The sequence below is a fragment of the Ranitomeya variabilis genome, chromosome 2, assembly GCF_051348905.1.
Source record: "Ranitomeya variabilis isolate aRanVar5 chromosome 2, aRanVar5.hap1, whole genome shotgun sequence".
Taxonomy (NCBI): domain Eukaryota; kingdom Metazoa; phylum Chordata; class Amphibia; order Anura; family Dendrobatidae; genus Ranitomeya; species Ranitomeya variabilis.
Window position 1 is genome coordinate 799,063,756 of NC_135233.1, and position 14,683 is coordinate 799,078,438.

The 14,683-nt window shown below is 39.1% G+C and overlaps 1 protein-coding gene across 1 annotated transcript in view; it reads right to left on the reverse strand.

Moving 5' to 3' along the window:
• The window catches only part of LOC143807873 (CD109 antigen-like), a 159,120-nt gene that overhangs the window by 105,215 nt on the left and 39,222 nt on the right, over positions 1–14,683 (reverse strand). The window contains exons 9-15 of the mRNA XM_077289890.1: positions 13,889–13,994; positions 5,415–5,524; positions 2,421–2,552; positions 1,737–1,898; positions 1,244–1,339; positions 1,005–1,067; positions 65–250 (exon numbers count right to left, since the gene is read on the reverse strand). Of these exons, the coding sequence (XP_077146005.1) occupies positions 65–250; positions 1,005–1,067; positions 1,244–1,339; positions 1,737–1,898; positions 2,421–2,552; positions 5,415–5,524; positions 13,889–13,994 (855 nt within the window). The remainder of the gene's footprint in view (positions 1–64; positions 251–1,004; positions 1,068–1,243; positions 1,340–1,736; positions 1,899–2,420; positions 2,553–5,414; positions 5,525–13,888; positions 13,995–14,683) is intronic.

A 14,683-nucleotide genomic window follows, 5' to 3' on the forward strand; every position in this document is an offset into this window, starting at 1 on the left:
ATCATTCTGACAAAACGGGACATAAAATAATAATAAAGCAATGTGCAGGAAATAAATGCTGTACCTTGTTTCCTAATTCGCTTTCGACAGAAAACACTTGAGAGGTATTTTGCACAATGTCACCAAAATTAGCAATAATCTTCAGGAAATACACTACAAGCTGAGCAGTCGGAGTCCAGGATTGGTCAGGAGTGAGACTAAATGTGGTTTTGTTCTTTCCTGCAGACACAATCGTCCCATTGGCCACAACCTAATAAAAAAATCATTAGCAATATGTGTGTAATGAAAGGTTTTAACACTTTTTAACAATTGCTCTAGATTTGTATTAAACTGTCTATATTAATTTAGTTTTTAATCACTGTTGTTGAAAATCTCAGATAAGGCTTATGTTATCAAAGCATAGATTAGAGGTGCATAGTACAACAAGTAATAATTTTGTATTGTATTAAGGTGCATCGGTGTGTCGGACGAAACTCACCCTTTCAAGTCTATGGAAACGCAAAAAAAATTATCTGATTTTTACAGATGCATAGCAAACTGTGTTTGATCTTGTAACTTTTTAGTAACTGCTAAATGTTAAATGTTGAAGGGTTGTAGCTAAAATTCAAATGTACTAGATAATTCATTGATTTTTGGCTAGCCTACAATCTCATTCTTGGGAACGCTGAGAGTGCCAGTGGTTGAACCCTCATGATTAGTAAATTATCACTTACCCCACATTTTTAAGCATGCAAAAAGTTTATTTTGTTGCTTTTTTAGTTTTGAAAATTGCATGTATATGTCTATCTAAATGGGGGTAGGATACACACAGGGGAGGGGTGAGTGTGTGGGGGGGGGGGGTGAGTACCTAGAAACAAATCTCTAAGCCATTTAAAGAGAGGCCATGGTAAGAAAAAATCTTTGTGTTCTTACTAGCACTTTATTTTAAGTTCAATGGCAGCATTCAATAGAAGGCAAGATTAGATTATGTGATGAAAGATTAAATCACCTTAAGTAATACTTACCATATAGTAAATATCCTGTACATTTGGGCTGGTTTCAACTTGCACGTTAAATGGTGTTCCAACCTAAGTGATAAGAACAACAATGTTAACAAAATCGTAAGGACAGATAGCCATTGTAAATGCATCTTCACAAAACCAATACAGCATAATGGGTTTTCCTTGAACTAATGTTTCACTTCATAAATAAATTATTTAGGAAACCAATAAATAATTGATTTCTGTGAAAAAGAACTCCTTACCTTTAAAACTGTTTCGGATATTTGCAGCTGGATGGAAGGATTTATCCAATAGGACTTGTCAAAGTAAAATAACTGTGTGGCGTTTTGATAAGAAACCTAAAAAGTATTAAAGATAAACAACTGAATTGCATTTTTCTCATAGAATTTGTCTTCTTATTTTTCAGTATGTTCAATGATAAAGTGCTTTGAAACTTCAACTCAGTCTCTGCAAGCCCTCCTATGGCAATGTCGATGAGAAAATAAAAAACGAATGGCTCTTGGAATAAAGGGAAGAAAAAACGAAAGCAGAAAAAGAAATATTAGCTGCATCTGGAAGGGGTTCAGATTCTTTAGGTTTTGCCTTGTGTTATAGTACAGACCCATCGAAGTGAATGAGGCAAACACATGCCATGGACAAGCGTGGCACCATTTCTAGGAGGAAGTGGTCACGTGTTATTGTCATTTCAACACATCCCATTTAAAATCTATAAGAAATCATTTTCTTTTTACTTACATTTACATTTACATATTGGACTGACTGAAGAAGAGGGAATTCTATGGTAATTATGGCAGATTCTGGAATGGTGTAATTTTGCTGTGTGACACTCTGAGAAACTCCTGAAGACTGAGATGTTGTAGAAGGAACCATTGTAGAAGCTGTATCCCTACTTGAATCCTGAGGGGAAAAAAAGCATTGATTCTGATTGTATGTCCAGAGATACTGTTACATAAAATTTGCATAGAATCCACTCTGGTGGGGTCTGTTTAGGCCTCAAAATAAGTAAAAGTGGCATACAAATGGCCAATAAAACAACAAGCTGCAATAGACTTGGTGTGAATATTTTATGAAAACATTTTCAATGAAAGGGAAATAATCCTGAACTTCATGGCAGGTCTAAAAATGTTTGCTATGATCAAAGTTCACCATTAGATACAGTTTTATGGTGAAAAATTCTGATTAGTTTCATAATTATTTGTATATAACTAGTTTCACAGGGTTTGTGACTCCTTTTTTTAAGATAAAACCCCAAATTCCCTTCTTTACTTCATACTAGCCAAAAATTAAATAGCGTCATTCTGACGGCTTGCCACTTTCCACCGCTTTAGTAAAAAAATGCATTTCTGACCCCTTTATCTGGATTATTGTGGTCATACTGTTGGGATATTTCTCTTGTTTTTATAATTTCTTTATACTCACATTAAAAAGGGATCCTATTAAAGAATGGCTGCTAAATAAATTATTGCTTGAAGACTGCGTTATATTAACAGAAACCACTTTACTCTTTTCCTCCTCAGTTAAGTTCTTATTGTCAATCCTTTTTATCTGAACCTGGAAGAAAACGTAGAATGAACATGATAAGTCGTATTTCGCTATGGAAATATACACTTATAATTAATAAATTGCTTGAATTATCATCTGTTATTATGGAATTCTCTCCATACTTCAGTGAACATAACCATACTGTCGTATAATTGGTGATTCTGTCATAGACAACATAGGGATGGAGTCATCAAAGCTGTAATTTGTGGCGTAAAAGCTTTGAAAAGTAGCAACATTTTTATGCAACGTGGAGTTGTGTAAAAGTTTTGTGACTTTTGGCATTTTTATGCTAGCTTGAATCAGCTCCGCCAGAATGGGCAGAGCTGGGGCGGAGACACAGCGGGATGGGGGTGTGGTAAAAATGCCATTGTTTTGTACTCCAGAAATGCTACTCCAGTCACAGTACCAGAATGCACCATTCAGCAGAGGCGCCAAATTCCTTGAGTGCCTCTTAATGAATTCTGCGACTCCTATGCTCCATAAGCTTTAGTTCAGGTACAGTCCATGACATCAGAAGATTTCCTAAACTGTAGCATAGTGCGTTTCCTGTTTTTGGTCAGAGCAACACTGAAGGATGCAATTGCATGTATTGCTTAAAAAACTGTAGTACATACTGTAGATCACGTCAGTGCAGTCCATTCAATGCATTTTATATATGACCTGAGATGCTCATATTCATTTCATCTTCAGACACCATACATCTGGTCATTACACTTCCATGTACTATACCGCTATCCAGCTCAATGCAGAGTTTTAATGATTCTTAGATAGCTTTTAGAAACATAAAGTATGAGACCTGAATGTAGTACATTGCGTGAGCAGCAGCATCCCACTCCGGTTCGGAAGACACACACCCTTTTCTAACTCTAATTTTTTTTATAGGGATTTTATTCTTATTTAGTAGACTACATATATATTCCTCTTTTTGATAAATTGATAAATTTGGCAATTTAACAAGCATATGTACCTTTCTTTCAGTTATTCTTCTAAGATGTTTATATCTTTCCAAAATATTATTATGATCGGTGCTTTTGTATATAATGTAGTTGCAAAATTTATTTAATTAATTTAAATACCCCTTCATGCCAGAGCCATTTTCCGTTTTTGCGTTTCTGTTTTTTGCTCAACTTCTTCTCAGAGCCATAACGTTTTAAATTTTCCATCAATATGGCTATGTGAGGGCTTGTTGTTTGCAGGACGAGCTGTACTTTTGAATGACATCATTGGTTTTACCACACAGTGTACTGGAAAATTGGAAAAAAAAATTCCAAGCACGGTGAAATTGCAAAAAAAAAGTGCTATTTCACAATTTTTTTAAATTTTTTTTTACCATGTTCATCAAATGCTAAAACTGACCTGCCATTATGATTCTCCAGGTCATTACGAGTTAGTAGATGCCAAACATGTCTAGGTTGTTTTTTATTTAAATGGTGAAAAAAAGTCAAAAATTTTAATTTTCTGAGACCCGAAGAGTCTCAATTTTTTGGGATCTGTGGCTGAGTGAGGGATTACTTTTTGCGCACCAAGCTGCCGTTTTTATCAATACCATTTTGGTGTGGATACAATCTTTTGATCGACTGTTATTGCATTTTATTGCAATGCTGTGGCAAGCAAAGAATCTTAATTTTGGCGGTTTCAAATGTTTTTCTCATTAGGCCATCTACTGATATGATTAATTAATTTTCATATTGTGATAGATTGTGCATTTCTGAGTGCAGCAATACCAAATATATGCATTTTTTATTTTTTATTGTTTTGTTTTACTTTGAATGGGGCAAAAGGGGGGTGATTTGAACTTTTATATATTTTTAATATTTTTAAAAACCTTTTTTTTCACTTTTTACTTGCTTCAATAGTCTCCATAGAAAAAATTTTAAGCTGCGATTATCTGATTCATTCCTGTTCTGTGTGGCAGAAATGCTCATCTGTTCTGAACGCTGGCCACTGGGTGGTACTCATAACAGATTGGCTATGACGACCACAGGGAACTGCTGAAGACCCCAATTTTTTATGCCGACCTATCGGCGACCCGCGGTCATGTGACATGTGCGCCGATGGATATAAATTTCCAGTGTGTGCATGTTCAATGCCCCTGTCAGACATTGACAGTGGCGTTTAAAATGTTAACAGTCGTGGGTGGATCGCGATTCCACCTGCGGCTGTCAGGAGCCCATGTCAGCTGATTACATCAGCTGATATGAGCCGGAAAAAATGCGGGCTCATCACCGGAGCCCATACCAAAGGGGGAGACTTGACATGCACCATACATATATGGAGAATGTCATGATGGGGTTGACACCCAAAAAAGTTAAAGCACTTCTCAGTATATTCCAGAGAGAATTTAGTACATGACATGAATTGAGTTAATGAAAAATACTTTAAATTCCTCCTACTTTCCCAACCATAATACAAATATATCATCTACGAAACAAAGTCACTTTTTCAACTATTTCATGGAATTTGATGCAAACATGAAACTGGTCTCAATAATGTTCATGAATACATTAGCAAAACTTGGAGATGCAGAGGACCCTATCAAAGTCCTCCTGCAGCTGCAATTAAAAATCGTGGTGGCAGTAAGACAAGGTGCCGAGGATCCTATTGTGGATAGTGAGCAGTAAAGGTGAGCTGGGACATGAGTATTGGTTGTTAATTTGTTTTAATACATCTTACATTTACTCTCTATCCAGACCCCATAGCATAAAGAGAACATTCAATTTGCAGAGAATAAATTCACTGCAAATTGAGTTTCCTGGTAAAATCAGACAGATCTGGTGAATTTGAATCTTGTCAGATGTGCTCATCTCCACTCGTCACTGTTCTCGATGACATATTTATATCCAATAACTAGACAATGCTTACATACAGTACCTTCAATGTGAAATTTTGACCAGGTATAAAAGCTTCAGGCTGGCCAAAAAGATGGAGACTGTATTCAGAATCTGCTCTTTGTACATTGGATGATTCATTAACAACAACACCTGTAAATAGTCATTAGAAACAATTCAAATTATTATCCATTTTCAACAGCTATTTACAATCTGTGTGGTTATTTTTTATAAAGTTTATCCATGTATTACATGGTATAATTATGGTAATGAAGACTGTACACTATCATATTAAAGAGTTATTCCATAAAAAATCAAGTTATCCCCTATTCATAAAATTGGAGACAACTTTCAGATTGCTTGGATCTGACTACTTGGATTTCCAGTGATCCCGAGATCATTATCCTTGAATACTGGGAATACAGCTTTACAGCCCTGTCCTGAATAGATCAGAGTTTTGCATGGTCTTTTGAATGGTCGGCAACAACACTTTGGTATTCTTCAGCAGTTACATTGACAATGAATAAAGCAGAAGTTGAGGTTGCATACTGCCGAGTCCTGTTATGGGGGCTTCAGAATCCCAATCTCTTGATTGCCAGGGATTCCAGGGATCGGAATTCTCCAACCTTCAGCAAAATATCCCCTATGTACAGTGTTCAGCATAAATTAGTACACCCCATTTGAAAATTTATATTTTAATAAATATCTTAATGAACATAAGAACAATTTCAAAAAAATTTTCTAGAATGAGTTCTGTAGAACATTTTTTAACTCGTAACATGAAAGTAAGGTTAATTATATAACTTTCATTACAAAATCTTTAGCTTTCCTTAACCCCTTTACCCCCCAAGGTGGTTTGCACGTTAATGAACAGGCCAATTTTTACAATTCTGACCACTGTCACTTTATGAGGTAATAACTCTTAAACGCTTCAATGGATCAACTTGACTCTGAGATCGTTTTTTTTTGTGACATATTGTACTTCATGATAGTGGTAACATTTCTTTGGTATGACTTGTGTTTATTTGTGAAAAAAAATGAAAATTTGATGAAAATTTGGAAAATTTTGCAATTTTTCCAACTTTGAATTTTCATGCCCTTTAATCAAAGAGATACAGTATGTCACACAAAATAGTTAATAAGTAACATTTCCCACATGTTTACTTTACATCAGCAAAATTTTGGGACCAACTATTTTCTATGTTAGGAAGTTATAAGGGTTAAAATTTGATCAACGATTTTTCATTTTCCCAACAAAATTTACAAAACCATTTTTTTTAGGGACCACATTACATTTGAAGTCACTTTGAGGGTCTATATAATAGAAGATACTCAAAAGTGACACCACTCTAAAAACTACACCCCTCAATGTTCCCAAAGCCCCATTCATGAAGTTTATTAATACTTCAGCTGCTTCACAGGAATATTTTGAATGTGGAAAAAAAAAATAATAATTTTTTCACAAAAAAAATTAATTCAGATACAATTTTTTTTTTTATTTTGACAAGGGTAACAGGAAAAATGGACCCCAAAATTTCTCCTGAGCATGCTGATACCCCATATGAGGGAGAAAAACACTGTTTTCTAAAGCGGACGTCATGCCCCATTTTTAAAGCCCCTGATGTTCTTAAACAGTAGAAACCCACCACAAGTGATCCCATTTTAGAAACTAGACCACTTTGGAATGTATTTAGATGTAAGGTGAGTACCTTGAATCCCTAGGTGCTTCATAGAAGTTTATAAAGTTCAGGGGTGAAAATAATAAAATCACATTTTCCTCACAAAAATGTTATTTTAGCCCCAAATTTCACATTTTCATAAGTGTAACAGGAGAAATTGCACCATAAAATTTGTAGTGCAATTTCTCCTAAGTAGGAGGATACCCCATATGAGGGAGAAAACTACTGTATGGGTGCATTTATAGGAAAATTCCGAAAAGGGGTGTACGGGTGTCCCTACTTTACAGACCACTGGCATTGGGTAATGTATATGGCTTTTTTCAGCCCAGATATCTAATGTGTATATGGAGTATTCAGTGCTGTCTATACAATACCTCCCAGCTATATGGGAGACTATCACTTTACAGCCGTGTGTACTCTGAACCGTTCCCCATATGCTATCAGTACTATTGCTTGTTAGGTTGGCACCCTACCTTGGGCTTCTCTTTGTATGTTGTAGGTGACCCCCTATTGTCATCTTTTTAGCCCAGTCATGCATCGTTTGTCTGTATTTATATGTTTATGATACAATAAAAAGAGTATTGTCTGGACTTTATGACTGCTTGTCCTCTTTTGATTTGCGTTGTATGGGTGCATTGCAGGGCTCAGAAGAGAAGGAGCATCATTTGACTTTTTGAATGTAAAATTTGCTGGAATCATTAGGGGACGTCATGTTCCGTTTGGAGAGCCCCTGATGTGCCTAATCAGTGGAAACACCCAACAAGTGACCCCATTTTGGAAACTAGACCCCTCAAGGAACGTATTTAGATGTATGGTGAGCACCTTGAATCCCCAAGTGCATCACAGAAGTTTATAACATTGAGCCGTGAAAATAATAAAATCACATTTTCCCCACAAAAATGTTATGTCAGCCTCAAATTTTGCATTTTCATAAGGGTAACAGGAGAAATTACACCATACAATTTGTTGTGCGATTTCTTCTAAGTATGCCGATACCCCGTATGTTGGAGAATACTACTTTTGAGGCACAATGCAAAGCTCAGAAGGAAAGAGACGCCATATTGGAGTTCAGATTTTGCTGGAATGGGTTGAGGTGTCATGTCACATTGGCAGAGCCTCTGAGATGCCAGAATAACAGAAACCCCCTATATGTGAACTCATTTTACAAACTACACTCCACAATGAATTCATCTAGTGGTGCAGTGATCATATTGACACCACATGTGCCTCACAGAATTTTATACCAATGAGTGAAGGAAGAATAAATTACATTTTTACCACTAAAATGTTGTTTTAGCCCCAAGTTTTTAATTTTTCTAAGAGCTAACAGGAATTTTTTTACAACAAACTGAGGTCCATTTTTTCTGAGTGTGCCAATACCCTACATGTAATCGCAAAGGTCACCAGATTTTACTGTTATGATTTACAGGTGCCATGAGCCACTGGGAGAGCCCATGAGGTGCCAGAGAAGCAGAACCGCCCATAAATGATCCCAATTTACAAACTATATCTCTCATTGAATTCATCTAGGGGTGCAGTGATCATATTGACACCTCGGGTGTGTCACATAAGTTTATACCATTGGGCAGTGAACAAAAAATAACTACATTTTTACCATCAAAATTTAGTTTTAGCCCCAGATTTTACATTTTCTCTCAAGAAGTGGATAAAAATGGCACCATAATTTGTTCCACAATTTCTACTGAAAATGGCAATACCCCATATGTGGCTGTACAGCACTATTTAGACAGACGGAGAGACTTGGGAGGAACTGAGCACTATTTGCCTCCTGGAGCACAGATTTTCCTAGAACAGTTTGATGGCTCCATATACAGATCCCCTAATTGCTAGAGGAGCAGAATCCCCCCTCAAGTGACCTCATTTTGTAAATTATACACCTTTGGCAATTTATCTACAGGTGTAGTGACTATTTTGACTACATGGGTATTTTCCAGAAACAAGCAGCAATGAATATTGCTGAGTGAAAATTGTAAACTGCCATTGTAGTGACCAGTATGCCGAAGTGGTCAGTGCGTTGCAGTCACCAGTACATTATGCCCAGCCTGTGCTTCTGCACCCGTAAGTTAGGTGGGCTCTCATCACTTCAGAAAATGCCAAACATGGACAGTATTTGTGGTTTAGGTACAATGTGGGGCTCAGAAGGGAGGGGGCATTTGGATTTGGGAGGGCAGAATTTGCTGAATTACTTTTGGGAGGTGAGGAGTCATTTTGCTTTTCCAGTGCCTTTCACTACAAGTAATGTGAAAGTCCACTATATTTCCATTATCAGATGATAGACCTGAGTGAGGACTTGCTTTTTTTTGTGGATTGAGTTGAAGCTTTTATTGGGAAAATTTTACATAACGTTAGGGATCACAGTTATCCGGCGCCCTACGCTGAGCACTTACTTTCGGGTTTCCATCTAAGGCTATGTGCACACGTTGTGGTTTTTACCGCAGAACCGCAGCGATTTTGACGCTGCGGGTCCGCAGCAGTTTCCATTGCGTTTACAGTTACATGTAAACCTATGGAAACCGCAATCCGCTGTGCACATGTGCATGTCGCTTCTTTGTGCAGAATCGCGGCGATTCTGCACACATAGGAATGCATTGATCCGTTTACTTCCCGCATGGTGCTATGCCCACCATGCGGGAAGTAAGCGGATAATGTGCAGATGGTACCCGGGGTGGAGGAGAGGAGACTCTCCTCCAGGCCCTGGGAACCATATTTATGTAAAAAAAAAAAGAATTAAAATAAAAAATAATGATATACTCACCTCTCAGCGCTGCACGCGGCCGTCCGGTAGCAGGGTTGCTATGCGAGCAGGACCTGCGATGACGTCGCAGTCACATGACCGTGACGTCACGAAGGTCCTTCTCGCACAGCATATTTGGAACCGGACCGCCGCGTGCAGCGCCGAGGAGATCGGGACGTCAGAGGGTGAGTATACCAATTTTTTAATTATTTTTAACATTACAATTGATGCTATATATTGCTGCATATGCGGCATCAATAGTAGGAGTAAACCCGCAGCGGAAACCGCAAGACAAACCGCGATAAATCTGCAGGGATAACTGCAGCGGTTTTGCCCTGCAGATTTATCAAATCCACTGCGGGAGAACCCGCAGAGGACCCTCCCTACGTGTGCACATAGCCTAAGTCTCTGAGTGACGTGGTTGAGATGAAACCCCCAAGGGATGCATTCACTATAATGAGGCAGCAGCGTCCACTGTGCCTTTTGCTTCATTATAGAGAATCTTCTGCCAGAGGTTCCGTCTCAATCACATATTTTAGAGATTTACATGGAAATTTTGGTGTAAGCACCCAGCACAGAGCACAGGATAAATGTGCGCCGAGCCTTACTGCAATCTTTGGGAGGCAGAATGAAAAAATCAACAGCAGGTGTAGAATTGGTTTTATTTATTTTTACGCCATTCCTTGTGCATTATAAGTGATTAAGCAACTTTATTCTTTGGGTCGGTGCGATTACAGCGATACCAGATTTATATTGGGTTTTTATGTTTGGCTCCTGTCACACACTAAAAGACAATTTTTTATTGCAAAAACTAGTTTTTGCATCACCATATTTTGAGAGCTATAATAGCCCACAGAGTCACGTGAGGGCTTGTTTTTTGTGGGACGAGTTGACGTTTTTACTGGTACCATTTTCAGGCACATGATATTTTGTGATCGCTTTCTATTCTGATTTTTGGGAGGCAGAATGAACAAAAACCTGCAATTCGGGAATTTTTTTTGAAGAGAGGGTTATGCCGTTTCGTGTGTGGTAAAATTGATAAGGCTGTTTTATTCTTCGGGTCAGTATGATTACAGCGATACCTCGTTTATATCTTTTTTTTATGTTTTGGCAGTTTTACACAATAAAAACTATTTTATAGAAAAAATAATTATTTTTACATCGCTTTATTCTGAGGGCTTATTCTGAGAGCATTTTTATTTTTCCCTGATGTATGCCTTGATGGATGCAGCAGAAAAGCACAGCCACGAATGGCTGCAAGAGCAGCTGAACTCTCTCCTTAGAGCCGACCCTGAAAGCCAAGAAGACAGAAGCCCAGATTGTCCTCCTGCCTCTTGAGATGACAGCAGTCCTGCATGACCTCTAGCGAGATGCTGCCATGCTGCTAAGTGCCTGAGCCCAAACGTATTCTGCAGGAGCAGAAGAATGAGGTGCTTCCCCATCCAGCCTCCAGGAGGAATCAGTCTGCCGGCAGAAGCTCCAGGGGAAAGACGAGGCAGTGGCATGAGTACAAAAAGGAGCTTCCGGGCTCTGCTTTCTATTGCAAAACTTCGGAGGCCATTTTACAGGGGTCATGTGAACACATGGCGGCCATTTTCTCAGGGTCTAGTGGAGATGCCGTGGCAATTCCATTGCAGATGCAGAGGCCATTTTCCAGGGGCCCTGTGACATGGCGGCAGCCATTTTTTCAAGACCTGGGAATGATGCTGCCCTGCAATGGGGCACAACTGCAAATGGGTCTTGGGCATGGCCTCTAATGGTAAGGCACAGGAGCTCTGAGCAACACCCCCTCAGGAATATCAGAGGTAAATCGAGAAGGCAATTGGCATTCAATTCGGTCAGAGGAGGGATTGGTCCATGTGCAGACTCCTTGCACTTCAGCAGATTGTCATAGTTGGGCAGCATCCAAAGCAGGTGATGACAATCAGGATGACAGTGATGATGTCAACGACGAAGTTCAATGCTTACACTCCACCATGAGGACTGTTCCAGTGCCTGCCCAGAGTCAGCCTGGTGAGAACCCACTTTTATGTTTGTCCTTGTCCTGTATTTCTCCTAATGCTTCAAATGTTTGTAGAGTTGAGGATCGTATGCCAGTCAATTCTAGGAGTTTAGATAGTTTTTACGGTTTGGGGGAGTTTATCAGTCAGTTTTTAGCTGGTTTTAGAGGTGTAATGTCGCAGTTTTCTTCACAGTCAGTGGGACCGGTTAATCCTGTTAGTGCTTGGGTGGGGGATAGAAAAGGGAAAGTATCTGCCCTCCTAGGTAAGATTCCTAGTACAGCGGCTCCCATTGTGGCACTGGCTGGTTCATCGATTTTGGGTAGGTCTGTTCTGGGTGCTGGATCCACTGGATCCTCTGACCCAGGTATTAGACTATATGATGCAACTCGAGGTGAGATTTATGTTAGTTTCAATGGCCCTTTAGGGGCCCCATCTAAAGCAGAAAACTGGAGAGAAAATTTGGATGAGCCTCCAGCAGGAACTAGTGCAACGTGACTTCTGCACGACAACTTTGGTCTCTAAATCACCTACAATAGGGAACGGTAGCGCTCAAACCATGAGCAACTCCATACTTCTACTGTGCTGATACAGGGAGCCGATCCGTGAAGGTCCCTCCTTCAACAAATTATTATCTGGACTGTACTTTCCTACAGCAAGTAGTGTAAATGGTACTCCAGGCCCTAACCCTGTTGCTTCACAAGGAGATGAAACCTCCGATCATGCGCAAAACATTGAGTGTATCCTATGCTGTGAACTACAGTACATCCATTGTGCCACTAAGGCTAGGTTCACACGGCAGTATAAAAAATTAACCCAGTTTTTATCCAGAAAAGTGCTACGGTTTTTTTTCTCACTTGTCATCCATGTACAATCAGTTCTTTTACAGCAGCTATTAATCATTTATAGGACCATGTACAGTTTCTATGTTACAGAAATGCAATGTATCCATAAAAATCGGATGCTTTATTGGGGCTCCGTATGGCATCCATTTTTTCTTACACCCATCCGATTTCAAAGTGAAATCTGTCAGTGAAAAAAAAAAGTGCATCAGCACTGCCCCATTGAATAACATTGGTTAGTATGTTATCCAATAACAAATCAGATAGCACTCATCCAATTTATATGGTGGTGTGAGAGAGCCCAGACACATGGTAACCTGTTATTTCCTTCAGTAAAGTGTTATGTTTGCAAGTTCACACATGTGTTTGATTGCTCCAGCACCAGGTACCCATACATCACCTCTATAGGAGTGTCCCTGCGGGGGTCTTATATCACATACATAAGTGGAACCTCCTGTTATTGACAATTGTGAACACAAGAGAAGCGTTTAGGGGTCCAGCAGCCCACTTCAGCTACTGTTACATTACCATCTGAAGCCAATGGAGCTACGTGTTCCAGCTGCCCCCTTTGCAACATCTGGTACTTCTCCCACGGCTTAGGCCCCTTTCACACATCAGTTTTTAGCCATCAGGCACAATCCGGCTAATTTTTAAAAAAACGGATTGCAAATTGTGAAAAACTGATGCGACGGATCCGTTTTTCTGCTAAATCCGTTTCAATTTTTTTTTTAACCTGGGGATAGAGTTTGGATTTCTTGATTGGGGAAGAGAGAGAGAGACTAGAATGGAAAATGCACGATTTCTTTAAAAAAAAGGAATCGGTCGCCGGATTCCATCATTTCACCTCACGCCTCATCCATTTTTCGCCGGATCCGTCGCTGTGCATTTTTTCCCCGGACAGAAAAAACGTTCCTCTGTACGTTTTCTCCGGCCGCCGGAAAGCTAATTTTGGACGGATCCAGCAAAAAACGGATGAAACGTGAGGCCATCCGTCGCAATCCGGCGCTAAAACAAGTCTATGAGAAAAAAACAGATCCAATTTTTTTTCAAAATTTCCCAGTATTGTGCCTGATGGCAAAAACCTGATGTGTGAAATGGGTCTTACCACACACTGCATGTCACTAAGGGGTTAAACCATTACCCACAGTAATTGCTACTACTAATAACCAATACATGAGAATAAATTGCTTCTAGATTAAATTCCAGTCTATTTTATAAAGAAGTGCACAAAAGATATTTACCTGTGAATTCGTCAGCTACTGAGGCTGTAACAGTAATTAAAGGTCCCCATGACGGTAAAGTTTGTATTTCTTGATGCGTGAAACTGAAGTTTGTGGACCCTGAGATCTGAGAAATAAGAAAACAGCCCATTAATATTTGTAATAACTAGATGAGCTGTGGCATTTCGTATGCCAGAGATCTTACTCCAGTCGCTGACTAGAGTGAGATTTCTGGCGTATTGCACAGAGACACACGGCACTCGTCAGATGCTCCAGTTAGCACATCCCCTCATCAAGACTGGCTTGAGAAATGCCAATAATGATGACTCAGGCCTTAAAAATTAAAATAAACGAAGCCCCCAATGAATTATATGTTACAGAGTTGCTTCACTTGTCATGTAAAGGTGGCCAAATGTGAAATAATAACTGTAGGCTACAGAATATTTTGCAAACTCCACCATAAACACACGCATAAATTTGGTAAATCATTGCTCCAGTCCTCCTCCTGGTGTATTTTTTTTATTATGCCAGTATTTGGCAAAATTATTGCGAATTTTGGCACCAACATGCAACTTTTGGCACCAAAACTAGCAAAACCAGTTCCAGGCAAGAAGGCCCATCTTAGACTTTGTTCCAAATTCATGAATCTCAATTTATTTTGATAAATTTGGTGCCAAAACTGGCAATTAATACTCCAAAACAAAAATGAAGATGACGTAAAAAAAATGCAAATGATGAATTGGGGTGTAAATGTGTATGTTATGTTCATAAAAATTCAGTATAAGGAACAATCGTTTTACAATGTAGAACCTTATA